The sequence below is a fragment of the Anabrus simplex genome, chromosome 1 (genome assembly GCF_040414725.1).
Source record: "Anabrus simplex isolate iqAnaSimp1 chromosome 1, ASM4041472v1, whole genome shotgun sequence".
Classification (NCBI taxonomy): Eukaryota; Metazoa; Arthropoda; class Insecta; order Orthoptera; family Tettigoniidae; genus Anabrus; species Anabrus simplex.
The window spans coordinates 1,172,331,348-1,172,344,758 of NC_090265.1; the positions used below are offsets into that span (position 1 = coordinate 1,172,331,348).

The window sequence follows — 13,411 nt, forward strand, 5'->3', positions numbered from 1 at the left end:
TTTCTGGGGTAAATGAAACTCACATTTTGGATGAGATTTTATACTTTAGGAATTTTCAGATAATGTCTTAGTACAATGCCGAGGAACGATTACTTTGATCAAATTACGAAGTCCACGCGGGTAATTGCTAGTCTGTATATAAAAATGGATGTATGTGTGTGGGTGTCTGGGTGTATAAATGGCACATCTCCTCCTAAACTACTGGAGCAATTTCAACCAAACTTGGTACACTCATGACTTACTATCTGGAGACGAGCACTGTGGGGGGTAAGACATCCCTAGCCCTCTTAAGGATAGGGGCTCAAGGGTGTTAGGTATAAAAATAATCGGAAATGGTGTCGAATCCGCAATTTGCGGGGTTGCTGAGATGAATAGTTACTCTCGGAAATTTTTTAAAGCCCAAGTTCAGCCCTCCATTGAGTGGGGGCTAAGAGGGATTGGGATATAAAAATAATCGAAAATAATGTCGAATCCATACTTTTTTGAGGCCTCTGAGATGAACAGTAACACTCCAGAATATTGTATAAAGTCCAAGTTCAGCCCCCTTTCGGGTGGGGGGGGGAGTGAGACACAAAATAATCGGAAATAGTGTCGAATCCATAGTTTTCGGGGTAGCTGAGATGAATAGTAACACTCCGGATATTTTAAAGTCCAAGTTCAACCCCCTTTAGGTGGGGGCGAGGGAGGGACTGACGCATAAAAATAATCGAAAGTAGATGAATAGCAGCACCCCGGATTTCTTTAAATTCCAAGTTCATCCCCCCTTTTAGGCGGGGGCTAGGGAGGAGTGAGACATAAATATAATTGAAAATAGTATCGAATCCATATTTTGGGGGGTCACTGAGATGAATAGCCCAAGTTCAGCCCCCTTTTTGGGTGTAGGAAGAAGGGGGTGTGAGACATAAAACAAAGAAAGTAGTTTCGAATCCATAGTTTTCGGTGTCACTGAGATGAATAGTAACACTCCAGAATTTTTGTTCTCCGTGTTCAGCCCCCCTTTTAGGAGGGGGTCGAGGGAGCAGTGAGATATAAAAACAAACGAAAATAATGTTGAACCCATACTTTTCGGGATCGCTGAGACGAACAGAAACACTCTGGATTTTTAAAAGTCCAAGTTCAGCCCTCTTTTGGGTGGGGGAGAGGGTGGAGTGAGACAAAATATAATCGAAAATACTGTCGAATCCATACTTTTCGGGTCGCTGAGATGAATAGAAACACTCCAAATTTTTTGAAGTCCAAGTTCAGCCTCCTTTCGGGTGGGGCAGAGGGGGGATAGAGACATTTAAAAAAAAGAAAATTGTATCGAATCCATTGTTTTCGGTGTCGCTGAGATGAATGGTGACGCTCCGGATAATTTTTAAGTCCATGTTCAGCCTTCATTGGCACAGGAGGTGAGAAATGGTTAGAAAGAGAATCTCCTAAATGACCGAGATAATGAACATATGTGTGTGCGTGTTCCAGCATAGCTCTCAACCAGAATTGATACAAGTATTACTTACTATCTTTAAAAAATACTGCACGGATAAGAGAACCCTAGCACCCCTAGAGTAGGGGGTGAAATGTAAAAGTAATCGAGAAGGAACAGTATTTGTGTCAAATCCATAGTTTCTGGGGTCGCTGAGATGAACTGTGACAGTCTGGACACCATTTAGTCAAAGTACAACCCTCATAGGCATGGTGATGAGAAGGAGTGAAAAAAAGAAACGTCAAAAATAAACAATATTATGGGTGTAAAATTACCGAGATTATGGATGTACAGTGTGAATATATGTTCCAGCACACCTCTCAACCAAAGTTGGTACACATGTGACTTACTATCTGTAAAAAATACTGTGCGGGTATCACACATCTATCAACCCAAGGCGAGGGGGTGAAATGTAAAAATAATCGAAAACGACCTATATTAATAACGAATCTATAGTTTTCGGGTTCGTTGAGATGAACGGTTGTACTCTGGATGCCGTTTAAGTCAAAGCTAAGCCTCAAACGGAATACGGGTTGGAAGGGGTGAAAAAGAATGTCCAAAATGACCCAGATTACGGATGGATATGTGTATGTCCTAGCAAAGCTCTCAACCAGACTTGGTACACGCATGGCTTAATACCTGTGGGGTTAAGACATATGACTTAATGTCTGTAAAAAATACTCCGCGGGTAAGACTTCGGATTGGGGGTGACATCAACAATAGTCGAAAACGACCTATATTAGTGTCGAATACATGGTATTCGGGGTCGCTGAGGTGAATTCTGACAATATGCATGCCGCTGAATTCCACGTTAAACCTCCATCGGCATGGAGGTTCAGAAGCTTTGAAAAAGAAGTAACCAAAATGACTTATATATTGTAAGTGTTGTATCCTCATTTTCGGTTTCGCTAGGCTCATTGGTGACTGTTCCAGTGACAGTTGGAATAGTGAACATCATATCTATAGCGCAACACGTAAATATATATAGTTATAACTCACTTTCATTATTTACTTGAAAGAGTCAGCTGCATCCCAGACTATCTCGGCTGTTTAAAGCAAAAGTACACGATCTCAAAGTAAAACTTACATTTAAAACACATAATAACTTGAAAACAACAAAGGAATTCGTAATATATCAACCAACGTCACAATAAAGAAATCTACAAAAATTCATTTCAAATAGTTAATACAAATATTAAAACTGAATATTCAAGTGAATTACCCGGAAAGAGCCGGGTACTACAGGTAGTCTATATATAAAACTGGATATATCTGTGTGGGTGGGTGTGTAAATGGTACAATTCTCCCTAATCCACTGGAGCAATTTCAACCAAACTTGGTACACTTATTACTTACTATCTGGAGACGAGCAATGTCGGAGTAAGCCATCCCTAGCACCTTTAGGCTTTTCTTTTTTGCTATTGGCTTTACTTCGCACCGACACAGATATGTTTTATGGCGACGATGGGACACGGAAGGGCTAGGACTGGGAAGGAAGCGGCCGTAGCCTTAATTAAGGTACAGCCCCAGCATTTGCCTGGTGTGAAAATGGGAAACCACGGAAAACCATTTTCAAGGCTGCCGACAGTGGGGATCGAACCTACTATCTCCCGAATACTGGATACTGGCCGCACTTAAGCGACTGCAGCTATCGAGCTCGGTGCACCTTTAGGGGTGAGGAGCCAGGGGTTTTAGCTATAAAAATAATCGAAAGAACGATGTAACGTAAGATCCCATCGGATCGGATCAAGTGTTGTTGGTTTCTTCTGAACAACTGTTTAGGGTGATACGTGTTTCAGCATCGGAATTCCTCTATAACTTAAGGATGTCATGAGATGACAATAGATGGTGGAATTTTATTTTTGAATGTGACAATTGCTGTAATGAAAACCATGCTTTCAAGTAATATTTCACAACCTATCCAAAGCAACTGATAGTCGATTTGGTTCGATTAAGGATAATTTGGGGGTGGGGGAGTGTTCCAATATGCGATAGGATAGTTGACTGGTGGATAACCTTAATTAAATATAAATTTGGAATTCTACTTGTTGAAAGTCAGATTTTCCACGGATCGTGTGGATTAACTCTCAGTTATAGTTTGGATCAATGGTGCCGGATTTTCAGGTTTTTATTCTCGCTTTCTGGGTTTTGCTGTCCACGAATTTTACATTACGTTTTCATTCTTTGAAAGACAATAATAAACAATTTCAATAAAACTTTACCACTCACGTTATGTATTGTGACTGGGCGAGTTAGTCGTGCGGTTAGGGCTGCGCAGCTCTCGTGCGGTTAGGGCTGCGCAGCTGTGAGCTTGCATCCTGAGATAGTGGGTTCGAACCCCACGGTCGGCAGTCCTGAAGATGGTTTTCCGTGGTTTCCCATTTTCACACCAGGCAAATGCTGGGGCTGTACCTTAATTAAGGCCACGGCCGCTTCCTTCCAACTCCTAGGCCTTTCCTATCCCGTCGTCGCCGTAAGACCTAACTGTGTCGGTGCGACGTAAAGCAACTAGCAAAAGAAATATGTATTGTGACTGTGTTAAAACATGTTGTGAAAAATTTAAGTGACGTTTCTTGCCTATTTAATAAATAAATTATCGTGATTTGCATTGAATAAATAATTTACTAAGCATATTTTTGCTCCTCATTTGAAGTAGTTATGCTCTGCTTTAAAAAAAAAAAAAAAAAAAAACTCGCAACGAGCCCAAGATCCAAGAGTACGATATTGCTGTGCTGAAGCAGCCGAGGCAGACGACCAACGATGGAATGGTAAGTTCAAGGGTTCCGTACTTCACAGTTCGTAGTTAGAATTCATGTATTCTGACGTCATCATGCCGTCTGTTTGGTAAAAATCTATCCATATATTCGCTTTATTTAAGTCCTGCAGTTCTTGATGTAAAACTTGTTATTGCGTAGTAGAAGGCAATGGTATTTTTAATCGCAATTCTGTATAGAACGGGTTTTTTTTAGTTCATAGGTTAGTCTCGAAGGCGCGTTCTTTTACCAGGCAGAGAGCTTCTTAGAGATACCTACATGACCTTCACTCTTTCTAGTGTAGCTAGGTTATCCTTCGATAGGTGTTATATAATCTCTAAGGCGTGTGTCATGATGGGGTCTGTACATAGACGTTTTTCTCTTAGCACCATGTACAGAAAGTGATTAAGAATGCTCTGCTATCTCCCTAATATATTTGGAAGCTTGTAAAGGTTAGAAAATCATAGAGTATCTACCAGGGAATAGTGTTCTTCCGTTATTAGAGGCTTGTCTCTGGCTTAACAGGTAGTAATCAAACATTGCTGCATGTAATGACATTACTAAGGATGAAAATCACGTATATCAGAATATTAATGAAAGTGTTAGTCGCTTGGCAACCTGCCAAGTGCAGAATGTATTGCGGGTTATTTTAAACCTTCGCGTGCAATTGTTGGAGTGCTCATTTGATGATTTGATTTTCTGATTACTCAAAGTTGGCTGAACATAAAGACCTATCAGTGTTTCATGATTCACCGGCAGGTAATTCTGGAGTGAACAAAACAGAAATGAAACGAATCGGTCCAGAAGAACGAGCGCGCGGATTTACCAAAGCTGCTTTCAGTAAACTCTTTTAATACATGGATTCTATATCTGTATCGGTCGTGTCCACAGTAACAAGGGAATGCAGTTTTTAATTTTCTGTCATGTCTGTATGTATGTACGCGCATCACGAGAAAATGGCTGCAGAGAATTTAACGAAAATCGGTATCCAAAGTCGGGGAATGAGGCACTGCAATCTATGCCAGGGCCTCTCAAACGCCCAAAATCTCACGCGTGCAAATTGAGGCTCAGAGTTCCTGTGCACGGTGCATCGGTCCCACTCGGCTCGGCTCGGACTAACGCTTCGTCTCTGGGGTACTCGGCTACACTCGGCTCGGATTTGGAGCGCTACGGAGCAAGTAAGGAAGAGGGAGACAGGTGGAGCGAGCGAGACAGGCGTGGGGAAAGAGAGAGACAGCGCTATTGCTCTAAATCAAGGAGTGGGGGTCTGCACTCTGGTCAACCAAGCGAAGTCGTCTTTTGCGCCGTGCACAGTGCATGCACCCTGAGAGGCCCTGATCTAGGCTATACATAATTTTGTTCACGTTGAGTGAAATGGTAGTTTAGGGGAAGGCATAACATGTAATTCTCGAATATCTATATTATTAGTGGCCCATCGATACATACTATATAACTATATTGAATTTAATTTCCGATCGTTTATACCTTATACACTTTTACTGTGCCGGCTATTATAACAGAGATTTTTGTTACCAAGTCCATATCAACGCCGAACCATGAGAAAATAGGTGAACATAATTGAATGAAAGTCGGTGTGTAAAGTCAAGGAATAGGGCTCTACAGTCTAGGCTGTAAATAATTGTATTCACGCTGGGCGAAATGGTAGTTTAGGGGAAGGCGCCTAAAATGTAATTTTTACCTGGTTTTGTCGAAAAAGTAATACATAACAAAAGTTATAGAGAATACAATTCCCGTTCATTTATGCCTATGCTTAGTCCATATCAACGCCGAACATCGCTGACATGAAAGTATTGTTCAATCATGTTAACTGGCCGTGGGTTTTGTCATGATTGTCTTAAGGTGTAAAATCGCGCGGTTTTCGGTCCATATCGGTAAGGAAAATTGTGAAGATATGATTATAAACAATGATAAAATCGTAAACGAACGATCGCTTGACGAATAAGACAAGAGAGATTCATGAAAGAAGAAAGGATTCCCTTTACATCAGATATCCTAATATCACAGAGTACCGGGCGAGTTGGCCGTGCGGCTAGGGTCGCGCAGCTGTGCGCGTGCATTTGGAAGGTAATGGATTGGAACCTCACTGTCGGCAGCCCTGAAGATGGTTTTCCTTGGTTTCCCATTTTCATACTAGGCAAATGCTGCCAAATGCTGGGGCTGAACCATAATTAAGGCCATGGCCGCTTCCTTCCCACTCCTAGCCTTTTCCTATCCCTTTGTCGCCGTAAGACCCATCTGTGCTGGAGGGACGTAAAACGAAATGTTAAAAAAATACGTGCGCCACATATATACTTGCTATTAACTTATAGATAGGATTATGGAGATATTGTACTCCTCAAAAGTGTGTTATCCCAGCATTTGCTCCCAGATCAGAAATGGAGAAGTAGTGGAAAACATTTCAAGATTGGCCGTCAGTAGCCAACTTCTCTCCCGAGCTACGAGAACGTTGGAGTACACCAAATTGATACCTACTCAATAATCCGTAGCATTTGCATTAGCAAACCGAACGTCGTCAGTAACATCGTAAAGGAAAACAAAACATACTTTCTGTGAGATGGCCTGTTAAAGATTTTCCATAGAAATATTTTTAAGTAGGCTGTAGGACGCGATTTTCAGTGACAGTAGTAAAGGAGGAAACTTGGATCGTGGCGTTCATCATAAATCACCAATCATCGCTGATCTGCATTTAGGGCTGTCGTCTAGCTAGCAGATTCCCAATCATTCATTTACCTACTCTTTTCGTAAATGATTTCTAGACACTTGGACATTTTAATTATCGTACCTCAGATTCTGCCTGTTGTGAAAATGGTAAACCACGGAAAACGATCTTGAGGGCTCGATGGTCGAGTAGCTTAGAACTATACTGCCCCCTACCGCGCGGGTAATTCTCTCATCATTTTTTAAATATAGCGTTTTGTAATCTAACGGAGGATATATCAATTTTTATTTGGCAATTCACTTTAATTCGCACCGACGCAGATAGGTCTTATGGTAGCTATTGTTAGGAAAGGGCTAGGAGTAGGAAGGAAGCGATCGTGGCCTGATTAAGGTACAGCCCCGGCATTTGCCTGGTGTCAAAACAGGAAACCACGGAAAACCATATTCAGAGCTGCCAACAGTGGGCTTCGAACTCACTGTCTCCGGAATGCAAACTGACAGTTACGTGACCCAAACCGCGCGGCCACTCGCTCAGTAAGTCAACTATTTCTAAACCTTAAAATGGAGAAGTAACACTCTAACAAAATACTTCGAAAAAATATCACCAAAGCCACCGTGTCCTGGCCTTTTCCCAGTTATCTGGGGTCTGCACTGTATGTGAATTAAGTCCAGTTTACGATCGAATGTCCTTCCTGACTTTGTGGTAGGTGTATTCACTGTTGCATATTTCTGTGGCGGTTCGTAGAGTGAATGAGGATGTATATTTAGACTATCACAAACACCCAGCCTCGGAACTAGAGCAATTAACCAAACGCGGCCGAAATCTTCGGTCCAACCGAAAACCGAACCCGAGGCCCTATCGACCGAAGGTCACTACGCTGACCTTCAGCCAATTGTGTCACAATTGTGTACAAAATGTTTACTGTCGAGGAAAAATACAGATATCCAGTGATCCTATACCAAAGGGCTGTATAGAAAAAAAATTTATATATATATATATATTTTTTACAATTTATTTTACGTCTCACCGGCACAGATACGTCTTACGGCGGTCTTATGGCGACGGTGGGGTAGGACACGGCTAAGAGTGGGAAAGAAGCGGCCGTGGCCTTAATTAAGGTAAAGCTCCAACATTTGCCTGGTTTGAAATGGGAAACCACGGAAAATCATATTCAGGGCTGCCGACAGGGAGTACGAACCCAGTGTCGCCCAAATGCAAGCTCACAGCTGCGCGACCCTAACCCCATGGCCACTTGCTCGGCCGAGCATTTATCATGCAATCCAGAAAGGACCTTGCAGGCTGCATATTAAATTTGAAACGATGACATAATTGATAAAAAATACATCGACAACGTATATGAGAGTTCTAAGGGTTCAATACATTTTACAGAAATCATGATTATGACAGTCTGATTACACACACACACACACACTACTCTTATCATCACCAAAAATACTGATGGTGAGTTGGTAGATCAGATCAAAATGAAGAGCTACTGAATCAAGTTGATGTGAAAAAAGTGATGACATTTAATCAGTAGAAAGGTAAAGGTCAATAGGACCCGTCTAGAGAGAGTTGGTTTTAAGGAAAGTATAATGGGTAGGAGTGATATGAGGAGGCCAAGACATTAATATAACAAACAGATTACAGTAAGTTAGATGTAGGACGCAATTCCTGCCTAGACATGAAGAATTTAGTACATGATAGAGTGACGTGGGAAGCTATGGACTGATAACCCAAACAGGAACAACATATCTGGAATGTATCTATTATTAATTCACATTTATCACAGCAAATATTTGGTACAGTTATATCAAACTCACGCTCTTTGACACACATTTTTGTTAAAATCCCTACAATCTATTATTCTCAATATTTGCTGCAATTAAACCTTGATATGTAAAATTGTGAATACCGATATACTCGTTACTTAGTAACTTCAATCTTTAGTTAAACTCTAATGTTTGTAGATAAAATATAATGTTTTAGATTTTCATGTGGTAATCAGATTCTGTTGATGAACCCTCATTTATAAAATTCTTTAATCCTGCAAAAAATGCACTAGTTGGTGAAATCCGTATCAAAATCGGTTCAACCATCAATATCTTTAAAATAACGGACGACCGAGCTCGATAGCTGCAGTCGCTTAAGTGCGGCCAGTATCCAGTATTCGGGAGATAGTAGGTTCGAACCCCACTGTCGGCAGCCCTGAAAATGGTTTTCCGTGGTTTCCCATTTTCACACCAGGCAAATGCTGGGGCTGTACCTTAATTAAGGCCACGGCAGCTTCCTTCCCACTCCTAGCCCTTTCCTGTCCCTTCGTCGCCATAAGACCTATCTGTGTCGGTGTGACGTAAAGCAACTAGCAAAAAAAATGGTTTTCCGTGGTTTCCCATTTTCACACCAGGCAAATGCAGGGGCTGTACCTTTATTAAGGCCACGGCCGCTTCCTTTCCACTCCCAGCCCTTTCCTGTCCCATCGTCGCCACAAGACCTATCTGTGTCGGTGCGACGTAAAGCAACTTGCAAAAAAATAAAATAAAAAATAATAACGGACGAATACACAGACATAAAGAATGCCTTTCTGTACATCGGAAGCAACGTGTCCTAAGTCCATTTTCAGCTAATTTAGCTTTACATTGTCACAATACAGGTTTTTTGAGCACTATTTTATGTTATCCTACATGCACATTCCGTTCGAGGTAGATTGTCTTGTCACTGATTCTCCTGTACAAGTATCTTTTTTTTTTTTTACGTCGCACCGACACAGATATGTCTTACGGCGACGATGGGATAGGAAAGGCCTAGGAATTGGAAGGAAGCGGCCGTGGCCTTAATTAAGGTACAGACCCGGCATTTGCCTGGTGTGAAAATGGGAAACCACGGAAAACCATCTTCAGGGCTGCCGACAGTGGGGTTCGAACCCACTATCTCCCTGTACAAATATCAGCACGTGACTTAGGAAACCTTGGTTCCGATATATAGATATATTCTATATATTCAATGGTACTTACTTTTCGCCGCCCACAGTTCTGATTGGTTTAGCGCCATCAAGTATGTCTCCAAAGTAGCACTACACTGTTCACTCACTCGTACCTTGAAACTGTACCATTGTCGGGATATCCTATCAATATCGAATACATTAAACATTTCCCCCACGTTATTTATATGAGAGTCCCAATACATGAGTTTATTTCTTGCTATTTCATCTCTGAGGACCTCCAAGTCACCTAAATCACTCTTCACGTCAAAACTGTGCCTGAGGTTGGCATCGTTGTTCATGAACTGGACGCTGCTAGACTGTTCTCTGACCGTGTAAAGGGTCACATTTCCAATGGATTGTTCAACCACTTCTTCGGATGTGCTATTATTATCCGATAAATAAACTGGAGTGGTTGTCATACATTTAATACAGCCACGAGTTAATATGAATATTGTTATTAAAACTGAAAGCTTTATGAATATCATTTTGCGTGTGTGTTCCCTTAGTGCACTGAAAATTGATGTGCACTCTACCAACGCACACAGATGCAGCTTGCAAAAATCAAGCGAGACGATAAAATTACAAGGCAGGGTCACCTTCAGCATGAAGGTTACAGGGAGGGGGGTACTTTTCTTGTGTTGCGTGACTGCAAATATCCTCCTCCGTCTACAGCGCTACTCGTGGTTACTTCTAGAATTTCGCCTGCAGATACTAAATAATCTTGCGGTATCTTCTGCACTGGATGCAGCCACCAGAGTTTATAGTTCTTTAAAAAAGTGGACCAGCCAGGTGGTATTTAGTTACATGCTTGTGACATCACCACAAGAACGGGACATTGATAGGTGGAAGAAGACAGCCCTTTACGACACGTGAGGCTTGGTTTCTCAAACGGACACTTGGTACCAGGGACCACTGTCTGCTGGACCATGGGACCATTCTGTAGCCCTACGTCCCGAACCCGAGCTCGAAACTGGCACTGCAAATACCGACTGATCCCCTGGATAACTGCTACGAAAATTGTTATGGTTCCATGATACATATTCCTAACTAACACTACCTCGGGAACATGGAACCTACATCTTGCATGTTCTACGTAGAACTTGCCAGGTTTCTGTTTCTACCTATCGGCTTTTCTCCTGGCCTTTATTACTAGCCTCCAGTACCACGTTCCCTAATACCACATCTGCCTGGTAGCATGCCTAGCATGGCGACAGGCATGATACTTTTTGGTATCACCACTTCGCAAACTTTGCCATCTCGCAGAGTGAAACGGAACATCGAAGACAACCTGGATGGCGTCACATTAAAATGCCTGAACACGGTAACTGATGTATTATTATTATTATTATTATTATTATTATTATTATTATTATTATTATTATTATTATTAGCCTGCCTGGTGGCCATGATCGTTAAAGCGCTGAAGTCTAAACGGTCTGACACTGAGGTTAGCCGGTTTGAGTCCCGTTGGTGGAAAAAGAATTCACCATCAGAATGTTGGCCTACAGGGTAAGGGAGGTGGTGGTATACAATTTCTAATCACTAGATTGCGTGGCAAAAGCCTGGATTAAATTCCAAACCTCTCCGCAGTGCTCATATGGAGTGAGGGCATATGACGCTGTTGATGGTGATTCGTCCGTCGGATGGGGGCGTTAAGCCTTGCGCAGACCCCTCGGTGCTATTCGACAAGAGTAGGCTATGTGCCGGCTCCGGGTTTCACCTTCTCCCTACTATCATATATCACGACATTCATTTCATCTCATTAACTCCTCTGATGAGGTTGACGTCAGGAAGGGCATCCGGTCATAAAAACCCGCCACGACAGATTAATCTCACCCCATACCCGACTCCGTAGGGGAACGGGACGAGGCTTGGACAAACAAAAAATTATTATTATTATTATTATTATTATTATTATTATTATTATTATTATTATTATTATTATTATTATTATTATTATTATTATTATTATTATTATTATTGGCCTTTTACCAGTTGTTTGGGGGTGGCACTGTATTATGGATGAAGTTCAATTTTATCACTAGATGCTTTTCTTGACGATTGCGTTTTTCTGTGGTAGTTGGTTTTGCGGCTTGTTGTATATGCAAATTAAATTTTATATTAAAAAGAACACAAACACCCTATCCCCGAGTCAGAGGAATTAGCCAGATACGACTAAAACTCTCGAACAAGCCGGGAATAGAACCCGGAGCCCTATTAGTGGAAGTTCACTATGCTGACCATTCAGCCAAGGAGTCGGATTAGGTTAATAATAATAATAATAATAATAATAATAATAATAATAATAATAATAATAATAATAATAATAAACATAATAATAGTTTTACGTCCCACTAATTACTTTTAAGGATTTCGGATACGCCAAGGTGCTGGAATTTAGTCACGCAGGAGTTCCTTTACATGCCAGTAAATCTCCCGACACGAGGCTGACGTATTTGAGTGCCTTCAAATGTCACCGGCTTGAGCCAGGATCGAAAGAGGTCAGAAGGCCAGCGCCTCAGCTGTCTGAGCAACTCAGCCCGGCAGTCAGATTAGGCTCAGTACTTAATGATCTGATAAATGCAAATGGCTTTGCGATTTGTCTTCCTCAAACGAGAGCAAATTTGGAGTATTTTGTTGCTGTTGTTGTTTTGTTGTTGCTTTCTGTAAGGGCCTTATGCCATCGTCATCAACAGTGCGGTGAACTCGGTGCATATGAACCTGTGTGATTGTTGTGTCTGCACTGGCATGTATATTTGCAGTTAACAAGGGTTAGCACCGAAAAGGACCTAGGCAGCGTCTACATGTATGTTACGTAAGTTGAATTGACACGGAAAATCGTATAGGCCTAATTATTTTCGAGAAGAGAACTTTAATAAAAATATAATTGTTTCCTGAAGCTGTGGTGAATGTTTGGGGCTGTTTACCTTGAACTGCAAACCATGCATTTTCACTTCACGGAAGTTTTCTACTGTTACCACGTATACAATATCGCCATTTTTCTCTCTCCATTGACTCCTAATGTAGGCTTGCACTCTAGGACTCTACAACTGTAACTGAAACTGACGGTCTTAACAGCAGAACCATTGTCCATAGAGGGAGAAGGTGGAGAACTGTCAACGTCGACTTCTGAAGAGGAGGCTTGCGGTTTCTTTGTCGGTTACTTCGCAGACCGGCTTCGCGTCCCGTCAGGTTTATGGCTTCTTGTCAGGCAGAGTTGTCTAGACGTGAACACAACTGGTCTTTGTTCAAGACGGCTAGGAAGGGCGGGGTGGCCCTTTACGACTTGTTGGAAACAGCTATGCATGATCAAATCCGGAGCTAAAAATTATATCGCCGTTGAGCCTCGAAATTCCGTTATGCGACAATCCTGGTGGAGAAATACTAACCCGAATGAAATCTCCCAAACTTATTGCAACCTTTCTTGTCACAGTTCTAATGTGAAATATTATCATATAGCGGTTTTTCTAGGCGCAACGACGATATATGGAAAACCATCCACTGGATGTATATTTCTACTTCCAATATCG

At 41.7% G+C, this 13,411-nt stretch overlaps 1 protein-coding gene across 1 annotated transcript in view; it reads right to left on the minus strand.

Annotated features, from left to right (window-relative positions):
• The window catches only part of LOC136858399 (nose resistant to fluoxetine protein 6-like), a 176,963-nt gene extending 166,663 nt beyond the window's left edge, over positions 1 to 10,300 (minus strand). Inside the window, exon 1 of the mRNA XM_067137917.2 lies at positions 9,913 to 10,300. Within this exon, the coding sequence (XP_066994018.2) occupies positions 9,913 to 10,300 (388 nt within the window). The remainder of the gene's footprint in view (positions 1 to 9,912) is intronic.
• Between the last annotated feature and the right edge of the window lie 3,111 nt (positions 10,301 to 13,411).